The sequence below is a fragment of the Globicephala melas genome, chromosome 5 (genome assembly GCF_963455315.2).
Source record: "Globicephala melas chromosome 5, mGloMel1.2, whole genome shotgun sequence".
NCBI classification, from domain to species: domain Eukaryota; kingdom Metazoa; phylum Chordata; class Mammalia; order Artiodactyla; family Delphinidae; genus Globicephala; species Globicephala melas.
The window spans coordinates 74774077-74801032 of record NC_083318.1 but is presented as its reverse complement, the minus strand read 5'-3'; the positions used below and the strand labels follow the sequence as shown (position 1 = coordinate 74801032).

General features: G+C 37.9%; 1 protein-coding gene across 2 annotated transcripts in view; it reads left to right on the top strand.

The window, feature by feature from the left end:
- NMU (neuromedin U) overlaps positions 1–26956 on the top strand; it is a 247265-nt gene that overhangs the window by 195074 nt on the left and 25235 nt on the right. Inside the window, exons 7-8 of one of the 2 annotated variants that reach the window (XM_070045577.1) lie at positions 12667–13759; positions 22670–22728. In XM_070045577.1, coding sequence (XP_069901678.1) covers positions 13651–13759; positions 22670–22728 — 168 coding nt within the window. In that variant the 5' untranslated portion in view covers positions 12667–13650. Of the gene's footprint in view, positions 1–12666; positions 13760–13861; positions 14969–22669; positions 22729–26956 lie in introns of those variants that run through there. The other variant, XM_060299377.2, reaches the window with a different exon arrangement.

The window sequence follows — 26956 nt, the reverse complement described above, 5'->3', positions numbered from 1 at the left end:
AAGTTAAACATAAATGTACCATATGACCTGGTAATGCATCTACTTATCTACACAAGATAAATGAAAACATATATGAGGACAAAAACTCACATGTGAGTGTTAACAGCAGCATTTTCACACTAGCCCCAAATTTGAAACAACTCAAATGCTCAATAAGAGATGAATGGATAAATAAAATATGGTCTATCTGTACAATGGAATATTATTCAGCCAATAAAAAGGAATGCTACAACATGGATGAACCTAAAAATATTATGCCAAGTGAAAGAAGCCAGACACAAAGACCACAAATTGTATGATTCAGTTTATATGAGTTGTCCAGAAAAGGCAAATGTGTGGAGACAGAAAATAGATTAGTAGCTGCCTGGGTTGGATACAGAAATGGGGACTACTTGAAAATGACCCTACTGGATCTTTTTTTTTTTTTTTAATTTTGGTTTCTGCTCTGATTCTTTTTATTTATTTGTTTGTTTGTTTTGGGCTGCATTGGGGTCTTTGGCTGCACATGAGCTTTTCTCTAGTTGTGGTGAGCGGGAGCTACTCTTCATTGCAGTGCACAGGCTTCTCATTGCAGTGGCTTCTCTTGTTGAGGAGCACAGGCTCTAGGCACGTGGGCTTTGGTAGTTGTGGCACAAGGGCTAAGGAGTTGTGGCTCATGGGCTCAGTAGTTGTGGCTCACGGGCTCTAGAGTGCAGGCTCAGTAGTTGCAGCACACGGGCTTAGTTGCTCCGCAGCATGTGGGATCTTCTCGGACCAGGGCTCGAACCAGTGTCTCCTGTATTGGCAGGCAGATTCTTAACCACTGTGCCATCTGGAGCCCGAGCCTACTGGATCTTACTGGGGTGATAAAATATTCTAAAACTGGATTATATGATCGTTGCACATCTTGGTAAACTTACTAAAAGTCATTCAATTGTATACTTAGAGTGGGGGAATTTAATGATATGTAATGATATGTAAAGAAGCCAGATACAAAAGAGTATGTTAGTGTATGATCTTTTTATATGAAGTACAAGACTAGGTGAAATTAACCTGTTGTGCTAGAAGCTAGAAATTGGTTACTCTGAGGTAAGAGTTGGGGGTTATTGACTGGAAAGGAACAGGAGAAAACTTTCTGGGGTGATGGAAATTTTCTACATCTACATCTTTATCTTATTTTGGGCAGTGGCTACCCAAATTGTTAAAGCAGATACAATTATTAAAAGTGGTCACACCGAACACCTAATATCTGCGCATTTTATTGTATGCAAATTATACATTCATTAGAATCATAACAATACTTCCCTTAATACTATAGAATATTCAGTTCTGAATCCCCTAATTGTTTATTTGTATATAATTGATTTGTTTGAATTAGTATCTAAACAAATTCCATACATTGCCCTTAACTGGTATGTCTCTCAAGTCTTTTTTTTCCTCAAGAAAAATAACAAAGGTGATTTATAGGTAGTGCGTGTTTTGCACATGCATTTCCTTCACTCCATTTTTTCAGTACTTTTTAAAGAAATAACTTACATATGATAAAATGCAAAGTGTTCAGTGTATAGCTTGATGATCTTTTGAATATGAACACGTATTTCTAATTTAAAAGGTAAATTGGCCACATTGTAAAACGCGTGAAATTGAGAGAAAATAAAAACAATCACAATCACCATTTTGGTGTATTTCTTTTTATCTTTTTTTGCAACCGCCTCTTAGTGAAATAATATATATAAAGTGCTATATCATCATCATCATTTCACAGGCATATATTGCTGAGGAAATGGTCAAATTTGCAGCTATAAATCTTAGTAAATCAACCATATTGGATTTTGAAGCCCCAAGCATACTATCTGATGCTATTCTATCGTGTTCATATCTAAGCCACAGTTAGGCAAAGGACATACATGTGTGCAGCAGCAGTGTGTAATTCGCCTGTCTTCTGACGGATTGATTTCTTTCTCTAGGGTATTCACAAACCTGCACAAATTTTCCCGAGGATTGTAAAGGTCTTTGTGTTGGATGCAGGGGGAAAGAGACTATTATTCCATCCATCTCCAGACCCATACTCACTTTCCAGTGTAATTTTCCAGTTGACAGAAGGATCACGCAGTTCTTTCCTTTGACATTTTCAAGTTCCAACCGGAGTATGTTTTCTTGAAAATGAGGTCTTGTCCCAGCATATGTTTTGATCTACGCTTACTGTAAACTGACTTATTCCTTACATGGGCTTTTTGGAAACAGTTTACTGACTTATTCCTTACATGGGCTTTTTGAAAACAGTTTCCATGTAATGCTTGAGGTGTTGATTTTTCTTGTGATCGCATTAATTCCCATAAAAATGCCAGGTTTTGTTGAAGAGGAAGAAACTAGGCTAAATGATGGGACCCTTGGGACATGGATATTATTACTTTTACAAGCAGCATTTTTCTCTGGTCTGGAAAAGTTCACAGCATTTCTGTTTTGTTTTTTTTTTGCGGGGGGGTCGGGGGGGCGCCGCTGCTGTTCCCTTTCCTGAGATGTAATGAGATGCAATTGATCTGTTAGCAAAAATGGCTTTCAGAGGCTGCAGATACAGTAAAATCTAATCAAAGCAAACAATATTATCCTAAATTGACTTTGAATAAAAAGTGGTTATCCCACTTTCTGAACAGCTTTTAAAATAATACCAAAAGGATGAAAACACAATCAAAGGCAACTTAATATTCTTAAAAGTTTATGATAGGGCTTCCCTAGTGGCACAGTGGTTAAGAATCCGTCTGCCAATGCGGGAGACACGGGTTCGAGCCCTGGTCCGGGAAGATCCCACATGCCGCGGAGCAACTAAGCCCAACTACTGAGCCTGCGCGCCTAGAGCCGGGGCTCTGCAACAAGAGAAGCCACTGCAATGAGAAGCCCACACACTGCAACGAAGAGTAGACCCCGCTCACAGCAACTAGAGAAAACCTGCATGCAGCAACGAAGACCCAATGCAGCCAAAAACAAATAAATAAAATAAATTTTTAAAAAACTGTTAAAAAAAATTTATGAGAGCTTTTTCAAAAAACAGTACTGGAGCAGTTAGATATCCATAGGCAAAAAAGAAAGAAAGAAAAAACAAAGAACTTGAGTTAAACTTTATACTTTATGTAAAAATTAACTTAAAAATAATCACAGACTTAATTAAAAATAAAATACAAAAATATAAAACTTTCAGGGGCTTCCCTGGTGGCGCAGTGGCTGAGAGTCCGCCTGCCGATGCAGGGGAAGCGGGTTTGTGCCCCGGTCTGGGAAGATCCCACATGCGGCGGAGCAGCTGGGCCCGTGAGCCATGGCCGCTGAGCCTGCACGTCTGGAGCCTGTGCTCCGCAACGGGAGAGGCCACAACAGTGAGAGGCCCGCGTACCGCAAAAAAAAAAATATATATATATATATATAAAACTTTTATATTTAAGAGAAAAGCTTCAGAACCTAGCACTGGGCAAAAAGCTTTCAGACTTGACACCACAGGCATGACTCATAAAAGGAGAAATGTGATAAATTGCATCTAACCAAAATTAAAATTTTTACACTGTATGATATCACTTCTATGTGGAATCTAAAAGATAAAACAAACTAGTGAATATAACAAAAAAGAAACAGACTCACAGATATAGAGGACAAACTAGTGGTTACCAGTGGGGAGAGAAGAGGGGAGGGACAAGTTGGGATAGGGGATTAAGAGTTACAAACAACTATGTATAAAATAAGTAAGCTACAAGGATATATTGTACAACACAGGTAATATAGCCAATATCTTATAATAACTATAAATGGGGTATAACCTTTAAAAATTGTGAATCACTATGTTGTATACCTGAAACATATAATATTGTACATCAGTTATACCTCAATGAAAATTTTTAATAAAAATTAAAATATTCTAGTTTCAAAAAAATTAAAAATTTTGCTCTTTATGAGGAGGAGGGGGGCCAAGCTGAAAACTGGAAGAAAATGTTTGTGAATCACATATTCAACATAAGACCTTGTATCTAGAATACAGAAAGAGCTCTCAAAACTCAATCTAATTAGAAAATGGGCAGAAGACATTTCACTGAAGAGAACATACAGATGACAAACAAGCAAGTGAAAAGATGCACAACATCAATGGCTATTAGGAAAGTGCAAATTAAGCCCACAACAAGATATCACTATACACCCATCAGAATGGCTGAGATAAAATCAAAAATAACAATAACATCAAATGCTGGAAAGGATACAGAGAAACTGGATCACTCTTTGCTGATGGGAAAGTAATATGGTACTGCTACTCTGGAAAATAGTTGGTCAATCTCTTATAAAATTAAATAAGCACTTACCATATGACCCAGCAATCGCACTCTAGGGCCTTTATCTCACGGAAGTGAAAACTTATGTCAACACAAAAACTGTATGCAAATGTTCACAGCAGCTTTATTCACAATAGCCCAAAACTGGATGCCCTTCTGTAGGTGAATGGTTAAATGTAATATAATAAAAAGGAACAACCTCCTGGTAATATATAACAATTTAAATGGATCCCAAGGGAATTATGCTGAGTGTGGGGGAGAAGATATTCTCCAAAGGTAACATAGTATATGATTCCATTTATGTAACATTCTTAAAATAACAAAGGAAAAGCAGGTGGCTGCTGGAGTTAGGGGTGAGGAGAGGGGATGAGTATGGCTAAAAGAGGGTAGTACAAGGGAGCTTTGTGGTGATGGAATTGCTCTGTGTCTTGATTGTGATGGTGTTTATAAGAATCTGTGCAATTCATAAATTGCACAGATTTGCATAGAACCACAAATTACATAGAACTACACACACACACACACACACACACACACACACACAAGTACACGTAAAACTGGTGAAATCTGAATAAGCTCTATGGATTGTACCAATGTCACTTTCCTGATTTTGATATTGTTCTATAATTATACAAGAAATTACCTTTGGGAGAAAATAAGCAAAGAACACATAGGACTTCTCTGTAAATTGTTTGGCAACTTCTTGTGAATCTATAATTATTTCAAAATAAAAAGTTTATAAACTTTATGAGAGCTTGGGCTGTGTGTTTAGGAAGAGGTCTGGATGGTAAAAGACCATTGTAGTCATTTGTTCCATCTTCTCCTTCTGCCTTCCTGAAAAATTGGTGGGTCTAAATCTTGAAAGTTTCATGGAAGTAAATGAATTCTCCTTCTTGTGTCTGTTCTTCCTATTCTCGGCATTGACAGTCTTCATTATGAAATACACAAAAATGGAGTAAAACTTTAGAAGAAGTTTTCAAAACCCTCTCTTCTATTTAATGATTTCTCTTCCTCATCTACTTGTTAGTCATCACCAGCATAGTAAAACTTACTGTGCACTTATTTCGTGCCGGTCACTGTTGCAAATGTAAGAATCCCAACTTAAAAGAGAAATGGAAATTTTTGATTTACTTAACTCTGAACATCAAAGGATGACCTGGCTTCAGGCCTGGCCAGATGTCAGCATATATAACAATTTCCACCTCTCTCTCTTTCTCTGTCTCTCCATTTCTCATGGCTACTCGGTATCATTCCAAGACAGCCTCTCTGCATGTGGTAACCCACATGGTCCATGTATGTCAGACTCACAGAGAAAGAGAAAGCCTTTGCTATAGCTCTGAGGCAAATTCAGAGATCAATCCTTGAATCATGTGAGATTCTTACAGAAAAAGGAAGGGATGTTATGCAGGCAAAAAAAATTTATGCACTCTTAGTTTACAGATAATCAAAACTGGATCTTTCAAAGGTCAATTAGTATTGCAACGTCTTGCTGCCAGTAGGTGGTGCTGCTCTGAATCAAGAGCTAGATTGTCTAGGTCCTCTGCTCAAGTTCTCAATCATGAGGTCATACTGCCTCCAAGAATTCTTGCTCTCCTGGTTACATAATCCCAGTGTCTAACAGCATTTCTATATTTATGTTTATTTTCTACCATATGCTGATTGACTCTTTTCTTTATAAATTCCATCTTCTCAAGTCTCCCACACTCAGTAGGTCAGAATAGGAAACAGAACCCAGGACAATGAAAGATCGCTTTATCATTCCAATATAGTTATAGGGTGTATCACCATTTATACAGTAGATATATGTTTAAAGGTTGTACACTATTATAAATGAAAGTTTTATAGATCAGTTTTTTATTTTCCTTATTCATGTATATATATTTTTGTGCTTATTGCATGCCAAGTACTCTTAACACCGAGAACTTGAGTTATAGAACAATATGAAAGTGACCATAAGTGTTTTTAAAAGGATAAAAGGATTAAAAACCTGAGTTGGTATTCTCCTAGCAAAGGGAGACAAATAAAAAAACAAACTATGATGTCAGGTGGTAATAAGTGTTAAGGAGAAAAAGGTGTGTAAAGGAGATGGGAAGTGCTGAGAGGAAGAGGGTGCTATTTACTATCCAGGGATCAGGGAAGGGAGACATCATCAATTATGTAATACATTTGCCTTGAGTGCTTTGCCCAATATAGAATTTACTCAACATTCCTGAAGGTCTCTATTATATGATAGAGTATAACGTGGTAGGATAGGAAAGGAGTTGAAGGCAATTCTTTGGTATATTTTTAAAGAGAATAAAAGTACAGGAGGATAGAAGGATGAGAAAAAGAAGCTCAAATTATTTTTAGTGATCAACTACAATTGCCACAAATCAAGTGGTAGTTAAACCATTAAACATATGGATGTCATGATGAGAATATCAGGGTTGATCTGCTTGGAAACACACTGAATTAAGGCAATGATTGCCTTAATTTTATTTTTCAGTTTTCTCTAAGAAGTAAATCTATTATTTTGCCTACTTCTGCTTTTTCCCTTTAAGCTGTTTAAAAACTCTGAAATCAGGGTTGAAACTCAAGATTGAAAGTAGCTTACATATGTACTAATGGGTGAAAACATAAAAAAGGACCTGTGATTAATTTTTGAGAAAAAGGGATTTGATCACTTCATAGATGAACAAAGAGAATGAACTACTCAACATTGACTAATTTTATTCTCAGAAATGTCTTAAATTTCTAGTATTTAATTTAGAGCAACATGACATACATCCATATACAACATGACATACATCCCTATACATTGAGCAAACTCAAGTTATCTGTTATGGTCCACTTAAAAAATCAGAGCTAAAAGTATTTGAGACACTAGAGATAAAATGAGTAGTCATTACTCCTTTTATGATACTAACTGAAATGGTGCTTATTTTTATATTCAGAAACTCATTCCAGGTCTCTTTTGATTATGTTATTTTAGCATTTTTTAAAAGATCAAATAATATCAATTTTCTTTCCCTTTCTTTCAATTACCTTTGACCAAATGCAGTAAAAAATTTTATTTTAACACACTTATGTAAAGAAATTACATATTTTTTCATAAATACAGATGTCTTTAGAAAATATAATTGTTTTGACTCATTTTTAAATAGATTGAAAAAACAGTCTAGTGATAAAAAATTGTTGTACAACTTATTGTGTAGAAATAATAAATTTTACTTTATCCTTGTATTTTTTAACTGTCATTTAATTTTAGGTTCCATTTTTATAAAACTTCCTGTGTCTGGAAGTATCTGTTTTGCTGCCAGCTTTGCCAAGATGTGATTCATAAGCATGTCAAGAAAATCTAATAAATCTTTCATTACTGTGTATAAATATTTTAATTGCAATTTAAGGAACAGAGAAAGGTTCTGCCTTCAACGGATTGGAATTTTTTTTAACGTCATGTTTCAAATTAGTAATAACAGTGCTGCATTTCTATAATGGCTTTACCCTCGGAACATCTATCATGTGAAAATCTAGCCCTGTGGGCACCAGTGTAACTGCAAAAAGTTATTGACTTTTTGCTTTTTAAGAAATTCTCTTATTACTTTTCTCAAAAGGAATTTATCTCTAAAGTCTCTCTGCAATAAATCTATGCTGCTTTCAGGCTGCATGGCAACCTTCTCTGGCCTGTACTTAGAGAATTCACCAACAGTATCTCCACCCACAGCTCCTCCTGAATGCAAGAGATTGAAGAGATGAAAGCTAGATCCTTGTGCAAAGACATTAGCAAGAATGTCTCTTGAACATACAAATCTTTTATTCACCATTAGTCCACATCTCACTCACTATGTGCATCGGATGAACCTGAAAAACAACCTCAAGCGGAAGGACTTTTATTCCTGTAAACTGTTTAAAATAAATTTTATCAAATAATTAGAGAAAATAAGAAGAGGTTCCCTCTCCTGTACAGGATGATGTTGCATTTCTTAAATTTTGTGAGCTGCTACATCATTATCAGGGCAAAGTTAATTATCCTACAACAGAAAGCCTTAAGAAATGTAGATGTATTTGGTCTGTGGTCTTCCATTTCTTGTATTCATTATTCTTTTCTTGTCTCTTAGAAGAGTGTTTTTCCTGCGTTGATTTCTCAGTACACTGTAGTTCATCCAAAAGTCTTTCTGAGTCGAGAAATTTTCCTGGAAGCAGAGAGGTCGATATCTACCTAGTTTGAAGGCATAGATGGGAAAAGGAAAAGTTAGGATTATTGGAGTTATTATAAAATGTATGAAATACTATTGTTCAAAGAGAAGGCAAACTCAAGTTATAAACTGGGAATTTCATCCAGATGCCAAAGTTGTTTGTGGAAAGAGCTGAAAAGTATCCTTGTCACTAAATAATAGATACCCATCTTCAGAAGCAAATAGACCCCCAATCATTTGGTCATTTTCTTGTAATTGCCACAAATGACCCTCTCGCCTTGAACCTGTGCTCTGTAACCCCACAGTTGGCTTCTCCCCTGAATTCTATTTAGAGACCAAAGGCTAAATTGAGTCTTTGGAGCAGTTTGCTTTTAACTTCCATAATCTCAACAGAACTTTACTCTTCAGTATTAGATACCCTTAAGCAAAAACTGTTCTCTAAATTTCAAATTTGATATTAGGGTGGTATTTCTATGTGGATCATCCTGCATGAACTTAAGCAGCAAGTAACAGAAAATTGGGAAGATGCATGACAAGGTACAGGTGGTCTTAGAAAAGATAAAACAAGATGCAGAGTTTTCAGCATCTTGTTAGTCTATAAATCTTACAGGTGACACTGGCTTAATAAATGTTTCCTGAATGAGTGAGTGTCCTATAAACCGTTTAGAACAGGTCATCACAAAATCCACTTGCCATTATTTATATAATGATGCTATTCATAAATAACAGTTACATCAAAGTGACTATTAAGACCAACATTCTCCATCTGGGTTTTATGAAGTATATATTTTCTGCCCTGAAAAAATTAGTTAATGACTATAGCATGATACAGACATGTCTTAGGTGAATGCCTTCACAAAGTTCTAGAGGAGAATTTCATAGTTACCAAGAACATCCAGGACTGTTATTTGTTAAATAACAAAATTTGTTATTTTGTACTGTTATTTGTTAAATAACAAAATTTGGATATTTAATGCCAAAAATAGACAAAAATAGACAAATAGCTAAATTGCAGAGGCTGCCACCATCCTCTGCCACAGGTCATCATCATCGTATCTCCCTGAACGTCTTTCTTTTATTCTTTAAATTGAGATGTGATTAACATACCATAAAATTTATCCTTTTAGAGTGTACACTTCAATGATTTTTAGTATATTCACATCATCACTGTCTAATTCCAGCACACTTTTTATCACCCTAAAAGGAATGCCCCTAAAAAGAATCCTCTATTCTTATTAGCAGTCACTCTTCTTTCTTCCCAGCCCCTGGAAACTACTGATCTATTTCCTGTCTGTATGGAGTTGCCTCTTCTGCATATTACATATAAATGGGATCATGCCATTTGAAACCTTTTGTGTCTGACTTCTTTCACTTAGCATAATGTTTTCAAGGTTCATCCATGTTGTAGCATGCATCAGTACTTCCTCCAGTTTTATGGCTCTGGTGTGGACTTCTACCATGTTCTCCCTGCTTCTACTGGGGTCCTCCACAGTCTGTTCTTCACTGAAGCCAGGGTGATGTTTTGCAAATGTAAATCGAATCATCTCACTCTTCTACTTAAAATCCTTCAAAGACTTCCCATTTTACTTAGAGAAAAAAATTGAACTCCTTCCCATGGTCTCTAAGACCTTTCAATGATCAGGACCCCACCCTGCCTACTTCCCAGCATCAGCTCCGCATATTCCACTTACTCACTCTGTACCAGTTCTGTGCCAGTTACACTGGCTTCCTTCTGCTCCTGGAAACTTCAGCCTTGGCATTTCTTTCAGTTCCTGCCCCAGGGCCTTTGCACTTGATGGTCCCATTGCCTGAGGCTCTTTTTTCACAGATCTTTCTGGTTTCTTCTTATCTTTCAGGCCTCTCATATCATCCCCTCAGAGAGGCAACCCTAGATAATCCTGTGTCAAGTGTCTTTCCCCCAACTCCCAGTCACCTTCTATCATTTCATTACCCTGTTTTCTTTATAGCATTTACTACTATCTGAAATTGTTCTGTTTTCTTTCCTTGCTTATTATCTACCTCTCCTTGAAAACCTGTCAACTCCATGAAGGCAGAGACTTTAACTGACTTGGTCTCTGCTATATCCCAAGCTTCTAGAATGGAGCCTAGAAGGTGCTCAATTAATATTTGAAGGAATGCATGGCTATCTTGCCTAGAACTCCTAAATCTTCCAGATCTTGCCTCTACTCTCAGCTCCTAAAGCTGGGTCTCTTTATTAGACTTCACTAGACTTAGCTATTGCCAACTACTGCCTGCCTGAGTTTCCATCTGTTGCTGACTCTCCCATTCTCCTGACATTCAACCATCCTCCCCTTCCTAATGCTCTCCATGATGACTTTTCTAGATACCCCTGTCACAAGCTAGCAGGTCTCACTAATCTGTAGGTCCATGATCTAATTTAGCCTTCATTCTTACAGGTTGTAAACAGAAAGCACAGTCCAGTTGCCAATTTGCAAGAGATAAATAGGTGAGAGGAATCAGCATGGTACCAAGAATCAAACTTTCAGTCTTGAACAGAGTAAGTAGGAATGCATTAGATGCTGCACTATACCTGGTGGTAGATACTGATGTATAAGCTCATGTTAGATGAATGTGAACTAAATACAGATTGGAATGTTCCTAACTAAATTGTTAAGCCTCCACTGTAGAGATCTGGGATCTTGCTTCTTTGGAATATTTGGACAAAAGGGAACCTTGGGAATCAGCTTCTTCCCATTTAGATATTTGTGGAATTCCACACCCCACCCCCGCCCCACTTAGCTCCTAGGTAAATAAAGTATCTATTTTCCCTCATTCCCTCATCCATCTTCTCTTATCATCCAAGTCACACAATAGCACGACCTTTTGTCTGAAAGTCATTTTAAGCATTTCTTAAGCATTTCTTCAAAACAACAACTCATATACAGTGAGTAAAAGGAAAAGCCACATATAGGGAGGAAACAGTTGCCACACAGTTAACCAACAAAAGCTCCAGATGCATAAAGCATTTCTATAATGGGTAAGAAAAAAACTAACAGCCCAAAGGGGAAGAATGGGCAACAGAGATAAATGGACATTTCACTGAAGAGAAAACAATAATGGCCAATACATCTGTGAAAAGATACTCATCCTCATTAGTAGTGGGAGCTGCAAATTAAATCCACAGTGAGATACCACACCCACCAGGGTGGCAGAGGTTTTTGCAAAGATGTGCGGCAATGGAAACTTCATGCGCTGCTAGTGAAGTGTAAATTGGTGCAACATATTGGGAAACAATCCAGTGTTTAACTAGATATCCCTATGACCTAATAACTCTATTCCTAGGTATATAACTCAGAAAACTCTTACTTATGTGTACCAAGGGCCACGTACAGGAACATCCGGAGCAGCCTGATTCATTCAGGAAAAAACCTCATAATACACAAGTCATTTCTTTTCCTGACCTGCTGGGGGTATAAAAAGCATCAAGCCCACTATTTTCAGGTTTTTCTGTTCTCACTGACAGCTTACCCCACACAAGTGGCTGCAACTAGTGATCTTTCACTGCGCCTCCAGGGGACAAAAGAAGGCAATGGGAAACCAGAGCCTTCTTCCCCCGGCCAACGTCCTTATTTCATTTACAGTCTTTGCACTACTTTTTTACTACTTTGGGGATAAATCAAGGTACACACAGTCTTGGCTCTAATCTGTTCTCATCCATCTTTGAACCTGGACCAGACTCTATAATCTGGCCTTGTTCACATGCTTCATGGGTACAAGGAACTTTAAAGTGGTAGGCATTCTTTTTTCACTTTATCTATCAGGGTTATTCTCTTGCCTCTCTGTATTTCTGTCAGAGCACCATCCCAATGGGCCTTGTAATACAGCTATTTGAGTGTGGGTTTGGGGTCCTTTATTAAATTGTGATTTCCTTTAGGAAGATTGCTAAATGTTGTATTCTTAAGGACATGTCTTGCATATGGTGGGTTGCACAGTGCATGTTCTGATACATTAAAATCCCTGATTTAGAGGAGAAGCACCTTCAGAGAGTAGAATGGCCAGCGGCTCCCTCACATGCTGATACCCTTAGATTGTTTAATATCTCTAAGCATCATCAAATGAGAATCATAATACTTTCATATCCCAGAGGTGCTGTGCATTTTAAATGAAATAGCACAGGAAAGTGCCTGACATAAAGATGTCCCTTAAGAAATGTTAATGTACTTCCTTTTCTACCCTTTCCTCAGCGTTCCTTTCAAAAGGAGGTCAAACAAGATCAGTCTTCCATCTTTCTGGAGAAGGAAATTAAAACTGTATCAGCTGGTGCCCTGGAGGAGGCTGCTTCGTGGATGTTTCCGCTTAAGAAGGAAAGTATGGAGAGGGATAGCAGAAGTCAGGTCACTCTGGAAATCAGAATGCAACAGCTAGGGAGTGACAGCAGGAGAAATGCATACGAAAGGGAATTACCTTAGGACTGGAATTCCACAGGACAGCCAGAAACCTTCTAGAACTGTTAGAAATGTGGTGTGGTCAAGCCTCAGCAGCCCTTTCTTCTTAACCGTCTTTAACAGACAACTGCTTTTCCCCAAAAGGTCTCAGACCAGGTAGGAATTTGGGGAACACCACCACCATGAACCTGTGTTGCTCTAACATGCCCCGGGCGTTGGGCCAGGAGCTGAGGATGAGCAAGGGAACAGAACAGAGGTGCTTGCACCGAGGTGGTGACTGGAGCGCTAGGACAGGAGGGAGGGGCAGAGAAGGCTTCCCGGGGAAGGTGCATAAGGGGTGTCCCAGGCAGAGCATCGCCACCGTCCAGCGTAAAAACCGGCATCCCAGCCTCTTCGGGCCGCCTGGCTTGCCATTTCCCTCCAGCTCCCATTCATTGCTTCCAAAGAAGGGAAGAGACTCGCCTCGTTTTAATTCCATTCTCCTCTATCCCAGAGACCCTAGGGCGGGGGCGACGAAAATGAGTGGTACTCTGAGTCAGAAACTTGTGAAGGGGACGCGGGAGCCGGCAGCGGGTTGGGAGTGACGCGAGGGAGGCCGGGGGCGGGGAGGTGACGCGCGCGGGGACCTCGCCGCCTCAGCCCACGTGTCCGCGAGATTTAAAAGTTGGCAGAGCGCGGGTGGGTCAGTCTGGCGGCCGAACTGGGCGAACAGCGCGCCAGGGACGCAGAGGCTCAGCCAGAGCATCGCTTGGAGCGCGGGCCGGTGCCGTGCAGGGTCCCGGGATGCTGCGAGCCGCGAGCCGCCGCCCCGGGCCGCCCCCCGGTCAGGTGGCCGCTGCGTCCCCGCTCCTCCTGCTACTACTGCTGTCTTGTTGCGCGGACACCTGCGGAGGTAAGCCGACCCCGTGCCTCCCAGGGCACCCGCGCCACCGCCTGGTCCCGCGCCGCTCCTCCCCGCTGTGATCGCCGCGCTCTCTTCCCTCCCTTTCTTGCCTCTTCTCTTGGCTTCTGAGATTTGCCACCCCCTCGTGCCGCAGGGCTCCCCAGGTTCTCGCTCTTAATCACAGGAGCGGGTCGGCGCCCCAGGGCAGCCAGCGGCTCAGGTGCCAGTGTCCGGGCTCGAGCGCGGAACTGGGCCTGGCCTAAATCCCCAGGCCGGGCAGCCTGAGGTCGGTGGAAACTTGTAGGGCTCCCTCGGGTAATGGGAGTTAAAACAGTGAAAATGAAAATGCTTTTCCTTTGACTGCAATCACTGGAGGGATTGACAATGAAGCAAAACTAGAGTAGGTTTGATACTTCCCCTGCTGTTGCGAGGTCAACTTGCAAAGTGCTCAACTTCCTTGGTGAATGAGCTCCTGTCTGTTCAGATAATCCCGAGCAATAACATGCCCCGTTCTGGCCGTATAGATGGGGAAAGAGTCAGCTCTGTGCCTCATAGGTTTTCAGGGACCAGATCAGGAAAAGGAATAGAGACCTTCTTACAATGCGGAGTTGGAGAAGCAAATGTGCAAGCCGGGCTTTCAGTCAGTGCTACAGCTAAAGCCAGTGAAGGCAGATGTGGTTTGATAACAGTAGGGACTTCCTGAGCTTTGCTTAGAGGAAAGGTGTGGGAAAAGCAAAAGCAAGGTCAGGAAGGGGTGTCTGAAGCTTGGGAGACAGTGTAGAGCAGATGCAACTTGTTCCAGTGGAGAGATCACTTCCCTGTTCCCTTAAGGTTATCTTTCCAGGTACCTTGAGGGGACCATCCCTCATCTCCCAGCTCTGAGCCAGGGCCCCTCCAGTGACAGCCACTGACCTACTAAGATCATGAATTTTCTAGCTTCTCAGCAGGTCCTCTTAGTTTCCCTCTGCTCTCCTTCCTGTCAGTAGGATAAAGGAGGGCTGACTGTTTCATCATTGCTCAGAATGTTAGGGACTTGAAACCATAACTGTAGGGACCTTTCTTAGCACGTAGCCCAGCCTTCAGGTAGAGGTGGGGGAACTGAAACTATTATTCTTTTCCTAATGTTTTTTTTTTTTTCCTGTCCTTTCATTGTTTTCCCCCTTTCCTTAAGGAACTGGAGATGTAGGGAGGTGGGAACACCCGTGCTTGAAAAGCAAGGTAATTTGGCTATGAAATCTAAGCAGTCAGAAGCTAGGAGACCTAAACCTTCTCCATCACATATTCAGCAGTGCTACAGCATGACTTATGCAAAGTAATATTAATCGTTTATTGGTAAAATTAGTTTGGTAGCTTTTATTTACCTTATTAAGGAAGCAGATAATCATAGTTTAACTTTTTTCCTCTGTAAAGCAAATGTACTTTCCATGCATGTTACATACTATATGCTTGCAGTGATTTTTGCTTCAGTGGGAGGTAACTTCTTTTTGGTGGGGAGGCAGGGGAATTTTCAGTCTTCTGGTGATTGAGCAGAAACTATAGAAAGCAGCCGCTGATTTCTAAAAAAGGCAAGTCTTGGGTTTTATTTTCAAAAGAGCATATCTGGTGGTTGACCAGTCATCTCATAAATATCCCCAATATTTCTCAAGCAAAGGGATGAGGTACCTCTTTCTCTACACAGAGACCCCATAGACTACCCTTTTCTGTCTTCTTTCCCCTTCAGATCTGCTCTTGATACCAAAAACTTAATTTTCTCTCTCTAAAAATGTGATGGGGAGGGAAGAGGGTGAATTTTTCCTAGTCTGATCTGCCCTAGTCCTGAGACCCTAAAGATAGCACTGGAGGGGAAGCACGACATACATAAGCAAAACTGGGAGATAATCTACCAAGATTAATCGTTACGCAACACGCAAGTGGATGTATTGAAAAACAACAAAGCAAATGCCACAATGCCAGAGGAAAAAAAATCATGTCAATAAGTACAACGTCCTTGGCAAAAATGAGTTAGCAGAGCATAAAATAGCAATGGGAAGATAAAGGACCAGCCACAGATTCGGTGGCTGGAAATGGTTTACTATTCAGAGAACATTAAAATAAAGAAGGACATTTCCTGAAAGAGGGGCACATTTGTGTATCTGCAACAAACTGTTGCGTGATGTGGCCTCTGACAATAAGTGATCAAGTGCCCAAGACTAAATTGAGAAGTGTCTTTTCCTACTCAGGCCCTTATTCATGGAACAATTCTTAAAATTCAGTCAGTAGTAACAGTTTCTGACTTCCAAACACTACACTAGTTAAGTACTAGCAATGAGAAAAGAAAATTGATACCACTTTTAGAATAATCAAGTCTGTTTTTTCTTTCTCTTACACATGATATATTTACAGATCACAAGCTGTCTATCCATATTATTTGCATTAGTTAGATTGCACAGTATAAGACTAAAGATTTCACTTAACTTGAAACTGATTGATCAAAAACAGTGCAGTTTTTAGGCTGTAGATGACAGCGGCACCGTCCCTGGCAATACTTGCGAAAGTATCTAGTATGGCTATTTGATTAGTATAAAGCCCACATCTGGGGTATCTTGAGAGGAAAATCACATCAACTTCAGTTAACAAATAGACAAAGGGGGAAAATTTTTCCCTTATGTTTGGATTCAGTCATAGAATGTTAATGGTTTTCTATAAATTATAGATAAACATTTTGAAATTTTGGCTTCTCTAACCTTTTTACCCTGAGACTGTGTTTCGTGTAAGAGCCCCAAAGTACCCCCTTTCGATTATATAAGTGCTTGGGACTAGGTTAGACATAATGGCAATTTTGGTGTGGCCCATGCAAGCTTGGGGACATGGAAGGAGGCAAACTCTCCATGCTCTTGGTAAGGCAGTAGGGAGGGGGAGCTTCCACTTTTACTGGAGGATGGGGGTTGGTCAGGAGAAGAAATAATAGGAAACTGTATTCTTTAAACAGGAATGACCTGTCAAACAGAGATTAACCATGGTACCTTGAGTGGAGAAATCAGAAGTACAGGCAGGTGAAGACTGAATCCAACACGTGGAATTCCTTGTGCATTTCCCTGCATCATACTTGACTCTGGTTCTCTTCAATCAAATACTGCTCTCTCCCTCCATTCCTCTTTCTTTTACCTTCCTATTTTTCAAAGCTGTGCAGTTTTAGTAAAAACAGATGAGTAATGCATCCAAGCTGTAAGGAATGGGCCTATGGATTTTAGATTTTTTTCATGACAACATTCATATACCCCTTTTGGAAATATTCTGACTTGTTAAAAAGGTTACACCTAAAATGTTTATTTGAGCTCCCTAGTTCTGTCAAATAAGAGGCATCCTCTGTTTCTTTCTACAATACGGTGCTCACTCCCCCTGGCTATTCACAGTTATTCATAGACCAGCAGCATCCGTATCAGGTATCACCGGGAAGCTTGCTAGAAATGCAGACTCTTGGGCCTGTCCCCGAATGACTGAATCAGAAGCTCATTTAAGTAAGATCACCAGGTGTTTTGCATGAAAATTTGAGAAGCTTTATCCCCTCCTGAAAACAGAATCAGCTCAAAGTAATATCCACCAGACAACAGTGACTTTGGGATATACATTTGTGCTAGGGTGGGAAATATTTAATTGAGAAGTGTGTAAGTTCATTTGTCCACCTTGAATAGCTGTCCCATGAAAGGGGATTCAAACAAATCAACTCTCTACTATGGACTACATGACCCCTGTAAGTTACTTCTAATGCTGGGTACAGAAAATGTAGCGAAATACTATTACTATTATTAGAACATAGATTAAATACTAGCACAAATTTTTGTGCACTCAAGGCAAGACATCTGAAAAGTGGTAGAATTAGAAAAAAAAATCTGTCAGGATTTGGAGTCTGGTTTGAAATCTGCTTCTGCCATGTGTATATTTTGGTGACCTGAGACAAATTACTTAAATCTTTCCTTCCTTCAATTTCCTCATCTTAAAATGGGAATAAGTAGAATAGCTAACTTAAAAGGTTGGTATGAAGGTTAAAGGACATGATACATTTTATTTTATTATTATTTTTACTTCTACAGACAATTTTATTGACCTAGATTGAACATTTTAGAAAAACATTTTCTAAATGTTTACTGTAATGTATAATTTTCCCAATGTTAGTTAACCCTGGATTTTACAACTAAGCCTATAATTTTGTTACCAAATGTAATAAAAAGCTTTTAAACCCCTTTAACAATCAGTGGTATAAGTTTCACATTCTCCTGAATATATAAATTTGCTATAATTTACTTCTACTGATAACGTTTGTATTGTTTCTAAGAGACCTTAGCTCTTTATTTTCTGGAGCATATTATCATTAGTCACAAATAGTCTTTTTTTCCTGGTGATAAGAATGAATAGCAGGAGCAGCATTTGTGAAACCAAATCTAATATGAAACTGACTCTTTCTTGTGAGTAAATTTGAATTTTGAAGCAGTAAAACAATAAGGTTTAATATAAAGCAAAATAAATTTTTTATGTTTATGATCTGCCAATTTCCCAGAAAAAGTTTTGTGGTGACTTTAGTTCTATTCCAGATACGTTAAAATCACCAATGGACAGCACATCTTTTATTCAGGTGCCATCTGAAAGTTTTAAAAATTTGTTAACTTAATATCACTGAACTGTCCACTTTAAAATGGTTAAAATGATAAATTTTCTGTTTTGTGTATTTTACCACAATTTTTAAAAAATGTGTTGTTGGACGATTTTTAGTTTTTATAAAGATATTATATTAGCATAACAATAAAAAATTTAAAAGACCACCTCTAATCTCATTATCCTATCAAGCAATATTTACATTTTTATTTTCTCTTCCTGTTGTCTATAAACATAGTTCCACATAGCTTCAATATAATTTTCCGTTCTTATCTTTTCATACTAAATTTAAATTTTATGATTCACAGTTATACTTTTTCTTTTTTTTGCAGTACGCGGGCCTCTCACTGTTGTAGCCTCTCCCGTTGCGGAGCACAAGCTCCGGACACGCAGGCTCAGCGGCCATGGCTCACGGGCCCAGCCGCTCCGCGGCATGTGGGATCTTCCCGGACCGGGGCACGAACCCGTGTCCCTTGCATCGGCAGGCGGACTCTCAACCACTGCGCCACCAGGGAGCCCCATAGTTATACTTTTTAACATTGTATTCACAAGGTTTCATTGAGTTGGTCACTTTTTTTTTTCAAGGTAACAGTAGTGTTTTTTTTTTAATTGCACACATGTCTATAAACCTAATAAACAGGTTTTCTCTTTTTTTATACAGCAGGTTCTTATTAGTTATCAATTTTATACACATCAGTGTATACATGTCAATCCCAATCGCCCAATTCATCCCACCACCACCACCACACCCCCCGCTGCTTTCCCTTCTTGGTGTCCATACGTTTGTTCTCTACATCTGTGTCTTTATTTCTGCCTTGAAAGCCAGTTCATCTGTACCATTTTCTACGTTCCACATATATGTGTTAATATACGATATTTGTTTTTCTCTTTCTGACTTACTTCACTCTGTATGACAGTCTCTAGATCCATCCACATCTCAACAAATGACCCAATTTTGTTCCTTTCTATGGCTGAGTAATATTCCATTGTATATATGTACCACCTCCTCTTTATCCATTCATCTGTCGATGGGCATTTAGGTTGCTTCCATGACCTGGCTATTGTAAATAGTGCTGCAATGAACATTGGGGTGCATGTGTCTTTTTGAATTACAGTTTTCTCAGGGTATATGCCCAGTAATGGGATTGCTGGGTCATATGGTAATTCTATTTTTAGTTTTTTAAGGAACCTCCATACTGTTCTCCGTAGTGGCTGTATCAGTTTACATTCCCACCAGCAGTGCAAGAGGGTTCCCTTTTCTCCACACCCTCTCCTGCATTTGTTGTTTGTAGATTTTCTGATGAAGCCCATTCTAACTGGTGTGAGGTGATACCTCATTGTAGTTTTGATTTGCATTTCTCTAATAATTAGTGGTGTTGAGCAGCTTTTCATGTGCTTCTTGGCCATCTGTATGTCTTCTTTGGAGAAATGTCTATTTAGGTCTTCTGCCCATTTTTGGATTGGGTTGTTTGTTTTTTTAATATTGAGCTGCATGAGCTGTTTATATATTTTGGAGATTAATCTTTTGCCCGTTGATTCCTTTGCAAATATTTTCTCCCATGCTTAGGGTTGTCTTTTCGTCTTGTTTATGGTTTCCTTTGCTGTGCAAAAGCTTTTAAGTTTCATTAGGTGCCATTTGTTTATTTTTGTTTTTATTTCCATTACTCTAGCAGGTGGATCAAAAAAGATCTTGCTGTGATTTATGTCAAAGAGTGTTTTGCCTATGTTTTCCTCTAAGAGTTTGATAGTGTCTGGCCTTACATTTAGGTCTTTAATCCATTTTGAGTTTATTTCTGTGTATAGTGTTAGAGAGTGTTCTAATTTCATTCTTTTACATGTACCTGTCCAGGTTTCCCAGCACCACTTATTGAAGAGACTGTCTTTTCTCCATTGTATATTCTTGCCTCCTTTATCAAAGATAAGGTGACCATAGGTGCATGGGTTTATCTCTGGGCTTTCTAGCCTATTCCATTAATCTATATTTCTATTTTTGTGCCAGTATCATACTGTCTTGATTACTGTAGCTTTGTAGTATAGTCTGAAGTCAGGGAGCCTGATTCCTCCAGCTCCATTTTTGTTTCTCAAGATTGCTTTAGCTATTCGGGGTCTTTTGTGTTTCCATACAAATTGTGAAATTTTTTGTTCTAGTTCTGTGAAAAATGCCAGTGGTAGTTTCATAGAGATTGCATTGAATCTGTAGATTGCTTTGGGTAGTAGAGTCATTTTCACAATGTTGATTCTTCCAATCCAAGAACATGGTATATCTCTCCACCTGTTGGTATCATCTTTAATTTCTTTCATCAGTGTCTTATAGTTTTCTGCATACAGGTCTTTTGTCTCCTTAGCCTAGGTATTTTATTCTTTTTGTTGCAGTGGTAAATGGGAGTGTTTCCTTAATTTCTCTTTCAGATTTTTCATCATTAGTGTATAGGAATGCAAGAGATTTCTGTGCCTTAATTTTGTATCCTGCTACTTTACCAAATTCATTGATTAGCTCTAGTAGTTTTCTGGTGGCATCTTTAGGATTCTCTATGTATAGTACCATGTCATCTGCAAACAGTGACAGCTTTACTTCTTTTCTGATTTGGATTCCTTTTATTTCTTTTTCTTCTCTGATTGCTGTGGCTAAAACTTCCAAACCTATGTTGAATAACAGTGGTGAGAGTGGGCAACCTTGTCTTATTCCTGTTCCTAGTGGAAATGGTTTTAGTTTTTCACCATTGAGAATGATGTTGGCTGTGGGTTTGTCATACATGGCCTTTATTATGTTGCAACTCAGTGATTTTTAAGTAGACTTAAGGAGTTGGGCAGTCATTTGCTTATTAATGTTTTCTTTTCTGTATTGATTTGAAAGAGTTCTATATTATAAGGATATTTACCATCACATTTTATTAAATATGTTTCATACATTTTGGAAGTTTTCATTTGTCTTTTAATTTAAATTAATTTGTGATTTATGGTAAGATAAGTTTGGATGAAGGTGATCAAAAGGTACAAACTTCCAGTTATAAGATGAGTAAGTACTAGGGATGTAACATACAACATGATGACTGTAGTGAACACTGCTCTGTGGTATATTTGAATGTTAAGACAGTATATTCTGAGAGTTCTTATCACAAGGAAAAAAACATTTTTTTTTTTGGTATCTATATGAGGTGATGGATATTAACTAAATTTATTGTGATAATCATTTCACAATATCTGTAAGTCAAATCATTATGCTGTATACCTTAAACTTATTCAGTGCTGTATGTCAATTACATCTTCGTAAAACTGGGAAGAAAAAAAGCAGAAGAAAAAAAAGATCCTCACTCATCATAGTTAAAGTGCTACAACATCATGCCATTTACATAAATTTTATCTGATACTTCATCATCCAAATTCTGTTTCAGGATCACACTGGTAATACCCTGGAGGCATTGTCTTACTTGAAAAATGTTATTTCAGTTAGTTGAATATCATTCTTTACAAGATTTAAGTCAAACGAGGTCCAGCACTAAATCCAAACCAAAATATATGTGTCTGTAATAAATTTCTGCCCCTGCATTATTCATACATAGTGGCATAGATGATTCTTCAAGCGTTCTGAATTAAGTACAATGGATTTCTCACTTTTTTATGTTCTGTCGTATAAGCCTTTTTGTACTTTTACTCCTCCTTAACAAATAAAGTATTGTTTCATCTCCACCAAAAAAAAAAAAAAAAAGTTGTGCAGCTATCACAATTTTCCATCACCCCCCAAATATCTGTTATGTCCATTTGCAGTCAATCCGCATTCCTACCATCAGCCCCAAGCAACCACTAGTCTTTCTATCACTATAGGTTTGCCTTCTCTGGACATGCCATATGAATGGATTCATACAGTATTTGACCTTTTGCATCTGGCTTATTTGATTTAGCATGATACGTTTGAGATTCGTCTCTGTTGAAGCATATATCAGTAGTTCATTCCTTTTTATTGCCAACAATTTTCTATTGTGTGGATGTACTACATTTTGTTTATCTATTTACCAGGTGATGGACATCTGCACTGTTTCTGCTTTGAGCTTATTATGAATTATGCTGCTATGTGCATTCATGTACAAGTTTTTGTGTAGACGTATAAGAAATTCACTCTTGAGAGTAACGTCTTTGTAATGTTTTAAGGTTTATTTAATAATTATGTCTCTTTATACTAAGTCAGATGTTGAAATATCTAGTTGAAATAGGAGGGTAGTGATGCACAGTGAAAAATGAGAAATATCATCCAAAAGTAAATCAAAACTTTATCATCCAAAATTTTATTTTTAGGTGCTCCAATATTGCCTCAAGGGTTACAGCTGGAACAACAATTACAGTTGTGGAATGAGGTAAAGAATTATCCTTACGCAAACTAGTGGAAACTTTACCCTTTTTAAAATTATCATGGTGAAGTGAAATAATGTAATTGAGCTTTGGGACAACTGTGATTTTACTGACATTCTGAATTCAGAATTATTCTCTTTATCAAGTGAAAGAAGGAAAGATGAAGAAGAAACCAAAAATACAGTAAGTGGTAAATTAAGGTGGCAGAAATATTTCCTAATAATAGAGTAATTATAATAAATATGAATGTGCTAAAATACACCCCTTAAAAGAGATTCTCAGGCTGGATTTTAAAAACAGATTTAGCAATATGATCTCTGTAAGAGTCACACTGAAAGCAGAAAACAAAAAATGGCTAAGAATGGAAAATGACATACCAAGCAAATATAAACTGCAAGAAAATTGGAGTAGCAGTCTTAATATCTGATAAAATAGAATTCAAATACACAAACCATTTTAACAGACAAAGCAGGATCTTATATGCTGGTAAAAGAACAACAGAGCAAAAAGGTACAGCCTTCATTAATATATATTAACAGAACAATCTCAAAATTTATTTAACAGCTGATAGAAATTCAGGGGAAAATAGATAAATGAACATTTGTAGTTGGATATTTTAATATTCCTCTCTCAAAACTGATAGTTAAAGCAAATAGCACACAAGTAGATATGTCAAAGACCCAACAACACAATTAATAAATTTGAATTTGAACTATTAGAAATATTTTTAAAAACCTGTACTAAACAGTATGAACATTCTTTTTGAGAATAATTGGGGCATTTTAAAAAAACAGACCATGTCTTAGAAGACAAAGAAAGTTTTCATCACTTAGGATCCATTTTAAATGTTTTGCAATCATAATGCAATAAAGTTAGAAACTATTAACAAAAGTATAACTTAAATATCCCATCTGTTAGGAAAATAAGTGGAATTTCGGTAAATAGCCCTAGACTGAAAAAGAATGACATAAAAATATTATGAGTCAAAATTTGTATGCTACAACTAAAACAGTAGCTAGAAAGAAATTTTAACTTCATATATATTTATCAGGAAAAAAGAAAATTTAAAAACAAATATGCGTAGCATTCAACTGAAAAATGTGGGAGAAAAGAACAACAGAGAAAATTCAAAGAAACAGGAATGAAGTAAATAATAAAAATACGGGCAGAAATAAATATTAAAAAGAGAGAGGAGAGAAAAACTCAACAATATTAACAAAATCATATGTTTGTTCTTTCAAAATGTTAATAAGCACTGGCAGTACTGATTTAAAAAGGCAGTGGAGAAGATAAAGGTAAAAAAAGACATACACTGAAAAAGGGTAGATCACCAAGAAAAAGAGAGATTTAAAAAATGTTTTATACGATATTTGCTTTTCTTCTTCTGACTTCCTTCACTCTGTATGACACTTTATAGATCCATCCGTGTCTCTACAAATGACCCAATTTCATTCCTTTTTATGGCTGAGTAGTATTCCATTGTATACATGTACCACATCTTCTTTATCCGTCCATACCAAGGGGGAAAGTGGTGGTGTGGGAGGAATCGGGAGACTGGGATTGACACATATACATTATTGATACTACGTATAAAATAAACATCTGATGGGAACATACTGTAATAGCACAGGGAACTCTACCTAATGCACTGCGGTAACCTAAATGGGAGGGAAGTCCAAAAGAGAGGGGATATCTGTATGTGTATGGCTGATTCATTTTGTTGTGCAGTGGAGGCTAACACAAGCAACCATATGGTTTACATACCATATGGTTGTAAAGCAACCATACTCCAATAAAAATTAATAAAAAATAAAAACAAAAAAATTTTTTAAATGTTTTAAATAAGTATTATGGACAATTGACTGGCAAAGTTTGCACAACTCAGTAAATAACACTAAAAACGAGTTAATTGTGTCATGTTGGTCTGGAGTCATCATACTGGTCTAGACAAAAGTTATCAACTAAGGGATGGACAGTGGTGGGTCATGACTTGTAATTTAAAAAGTCCGTGGCTGCAAAGGCCCTATGGAAAGACCCCTTGTTATTTGTAGCTCTGAACCAGAGAGTTCCTATATTCTGTGGTTCAGTTTGAAGGTCTGTATTCAAAACATGAACTTTAGGTCCAGTAACAAGGTAGTTAGAGTATAGATTTACTGCTTTACCTATCAATGACATCACCCTCTAAACTGATAAAGAAAAAAACAGATTGAGGAGACTCAGTGCCCCTCTAATCTGGTGGGACTCCCATCCTGCGTGAGTCCCATAAACCCACAGATTTAGGGCATATCTCAGGGAGAGAAAAGAAGGGCACTGGGAAGCGGCAGCTGTTCTACTACCTTAAGGCATTCTCTGCTCTAACTAGTTGAGTTATAGCCTTCATCTGAGGTAAGCTAATTCTTGCTACCGTCAGGGTTAAATTCTGACATTTATCCTGACCCACAAGCCTAATTTCTGTGTGTACATATATATTCTCTAGAAGGCTATTATATCAAGCTGTTATGGTCTTTCTAGATAAATGGGATAATAGCTTAAAAAAAAAACTAGCGAATCGTACACTCTAAATGGGCGAATTGTACAGAATCTGAATTATATTTCAATAAGCTATTACCCCTGCCAAAGTATTATGGACAGTTATATGGTAATAATTTTGAAAACTTAGATGAAATGAATAAATTCCTAGAAAAATATCTGATGCCAAAAAGGCGCTATAGTAATACAATAAGCACTGAAGAAACAATTTCTTCTTTCTTCTAATCATTGTCCAAAGGCCTCCAGTACTATGTTATACAAATAAATGTAACTAAAGCTTCTCCAGGGTATAACTTTGCTCTAGAATTTTGTTATATAACGTTTACCTAGTTAAGGAACTTCTATTCTTCTCCTGTCTTCCTAAGAGTTTCGTTAATCCTAAATAAAATGTGAACTTAATCAAATATTTTATCTGCACCAATATTGAGATAAGCAATATGCCATTTCTCCTTTAATCTATAATCATGATGAATTACATTAATAAATTGCTCGCTCTTAAACTATTAGAGCTAAGATGAGAATTCAGAAGAGTTTTGGATATAATACCAATATACAAGAATCAATAAATTTCACTAGGAAAAAGTAACATGAAAATATTACATCATTCACAATGGCAACAAAAACTATAAGTATCTAGGAATTAACCAAAAATACACAATAGCTTATGGAGAAAAAATTAAATTTTAATAAAGGAATTAGAAGATAATGTGAATATATGGAGAGACGTTCTTTGCTTTTGGAGGGAACAATTAATTTAATGTAATAAAAATATCAATTCTACCTAAATGAGTCAATGTAAACCTCATAAAATCAATGCAACCCGATCAGAATTCCACTTAACTTCTTTTTGGAAAGTTTATAAATTTAACGTAAAATTGATGTGGAAAAATAAAGGTCTACAAATGGCTAAGGAACTTTTAAATATAAAGAGCTAAGAGCCAGAACTTGCCCTACCAGGTTTCAAGATATACTAAGAAACTGTACTCATAAAAAAGGTATGGTGAGGGCATAAGAATAGATGAATGAACCAGTGGAACTGAGACTAGAGCTTGGAGAGTTTAGCAGACACGGTCAGTGCCCTGTCATATCCCTTTGTCATTCACCATTCTAGCACACTCCAAACTTACTGTTTCTAATTGCGAGCACCTGTGCCTCTGCCTGTTTGGCCTATGCTCAGGACAGACCAGAAGTGCCTGGGACCAAATGCCCCCACCACAGGAATAGCCATCAGTTGGTGACCCAAGAGAGTTGGTGGATGAATACCTTAGCTGCCTCTCCCCTCAGGTGGGATAACTCTGAGATGTATTCTGCATTGTGTCTCAGAGTACCCCAGGCAGATTGATCCCAGTTACAATGGTGGTAACCTGCTTGATAACATACCCTTGATTGGATTCCTTCCCTTCCCTGTTTTACTTCTCCACTCTTCTACCGGTGCTTTTTGGGTTATCTTCCAAATGATCTACTCATATCCACATCCTTATCTCAAGGTCTGTTTCTGGGGGAACCCAACCTAAGACAGCCTGAGACAAATGCATGTGCACATAAACTTAACTTATAGTAGAAGTAACACTAAAATTCAGAGGCAAAAGGACAGATTGTTCGGCAAATGAGGGTTGAGAAACTGGCTCACTGTATAGAGAAACATAAAATTAACACCCCATACAAAGGTGGGCTCCAGGTGGATTAAAGGTCTAAACATACAGG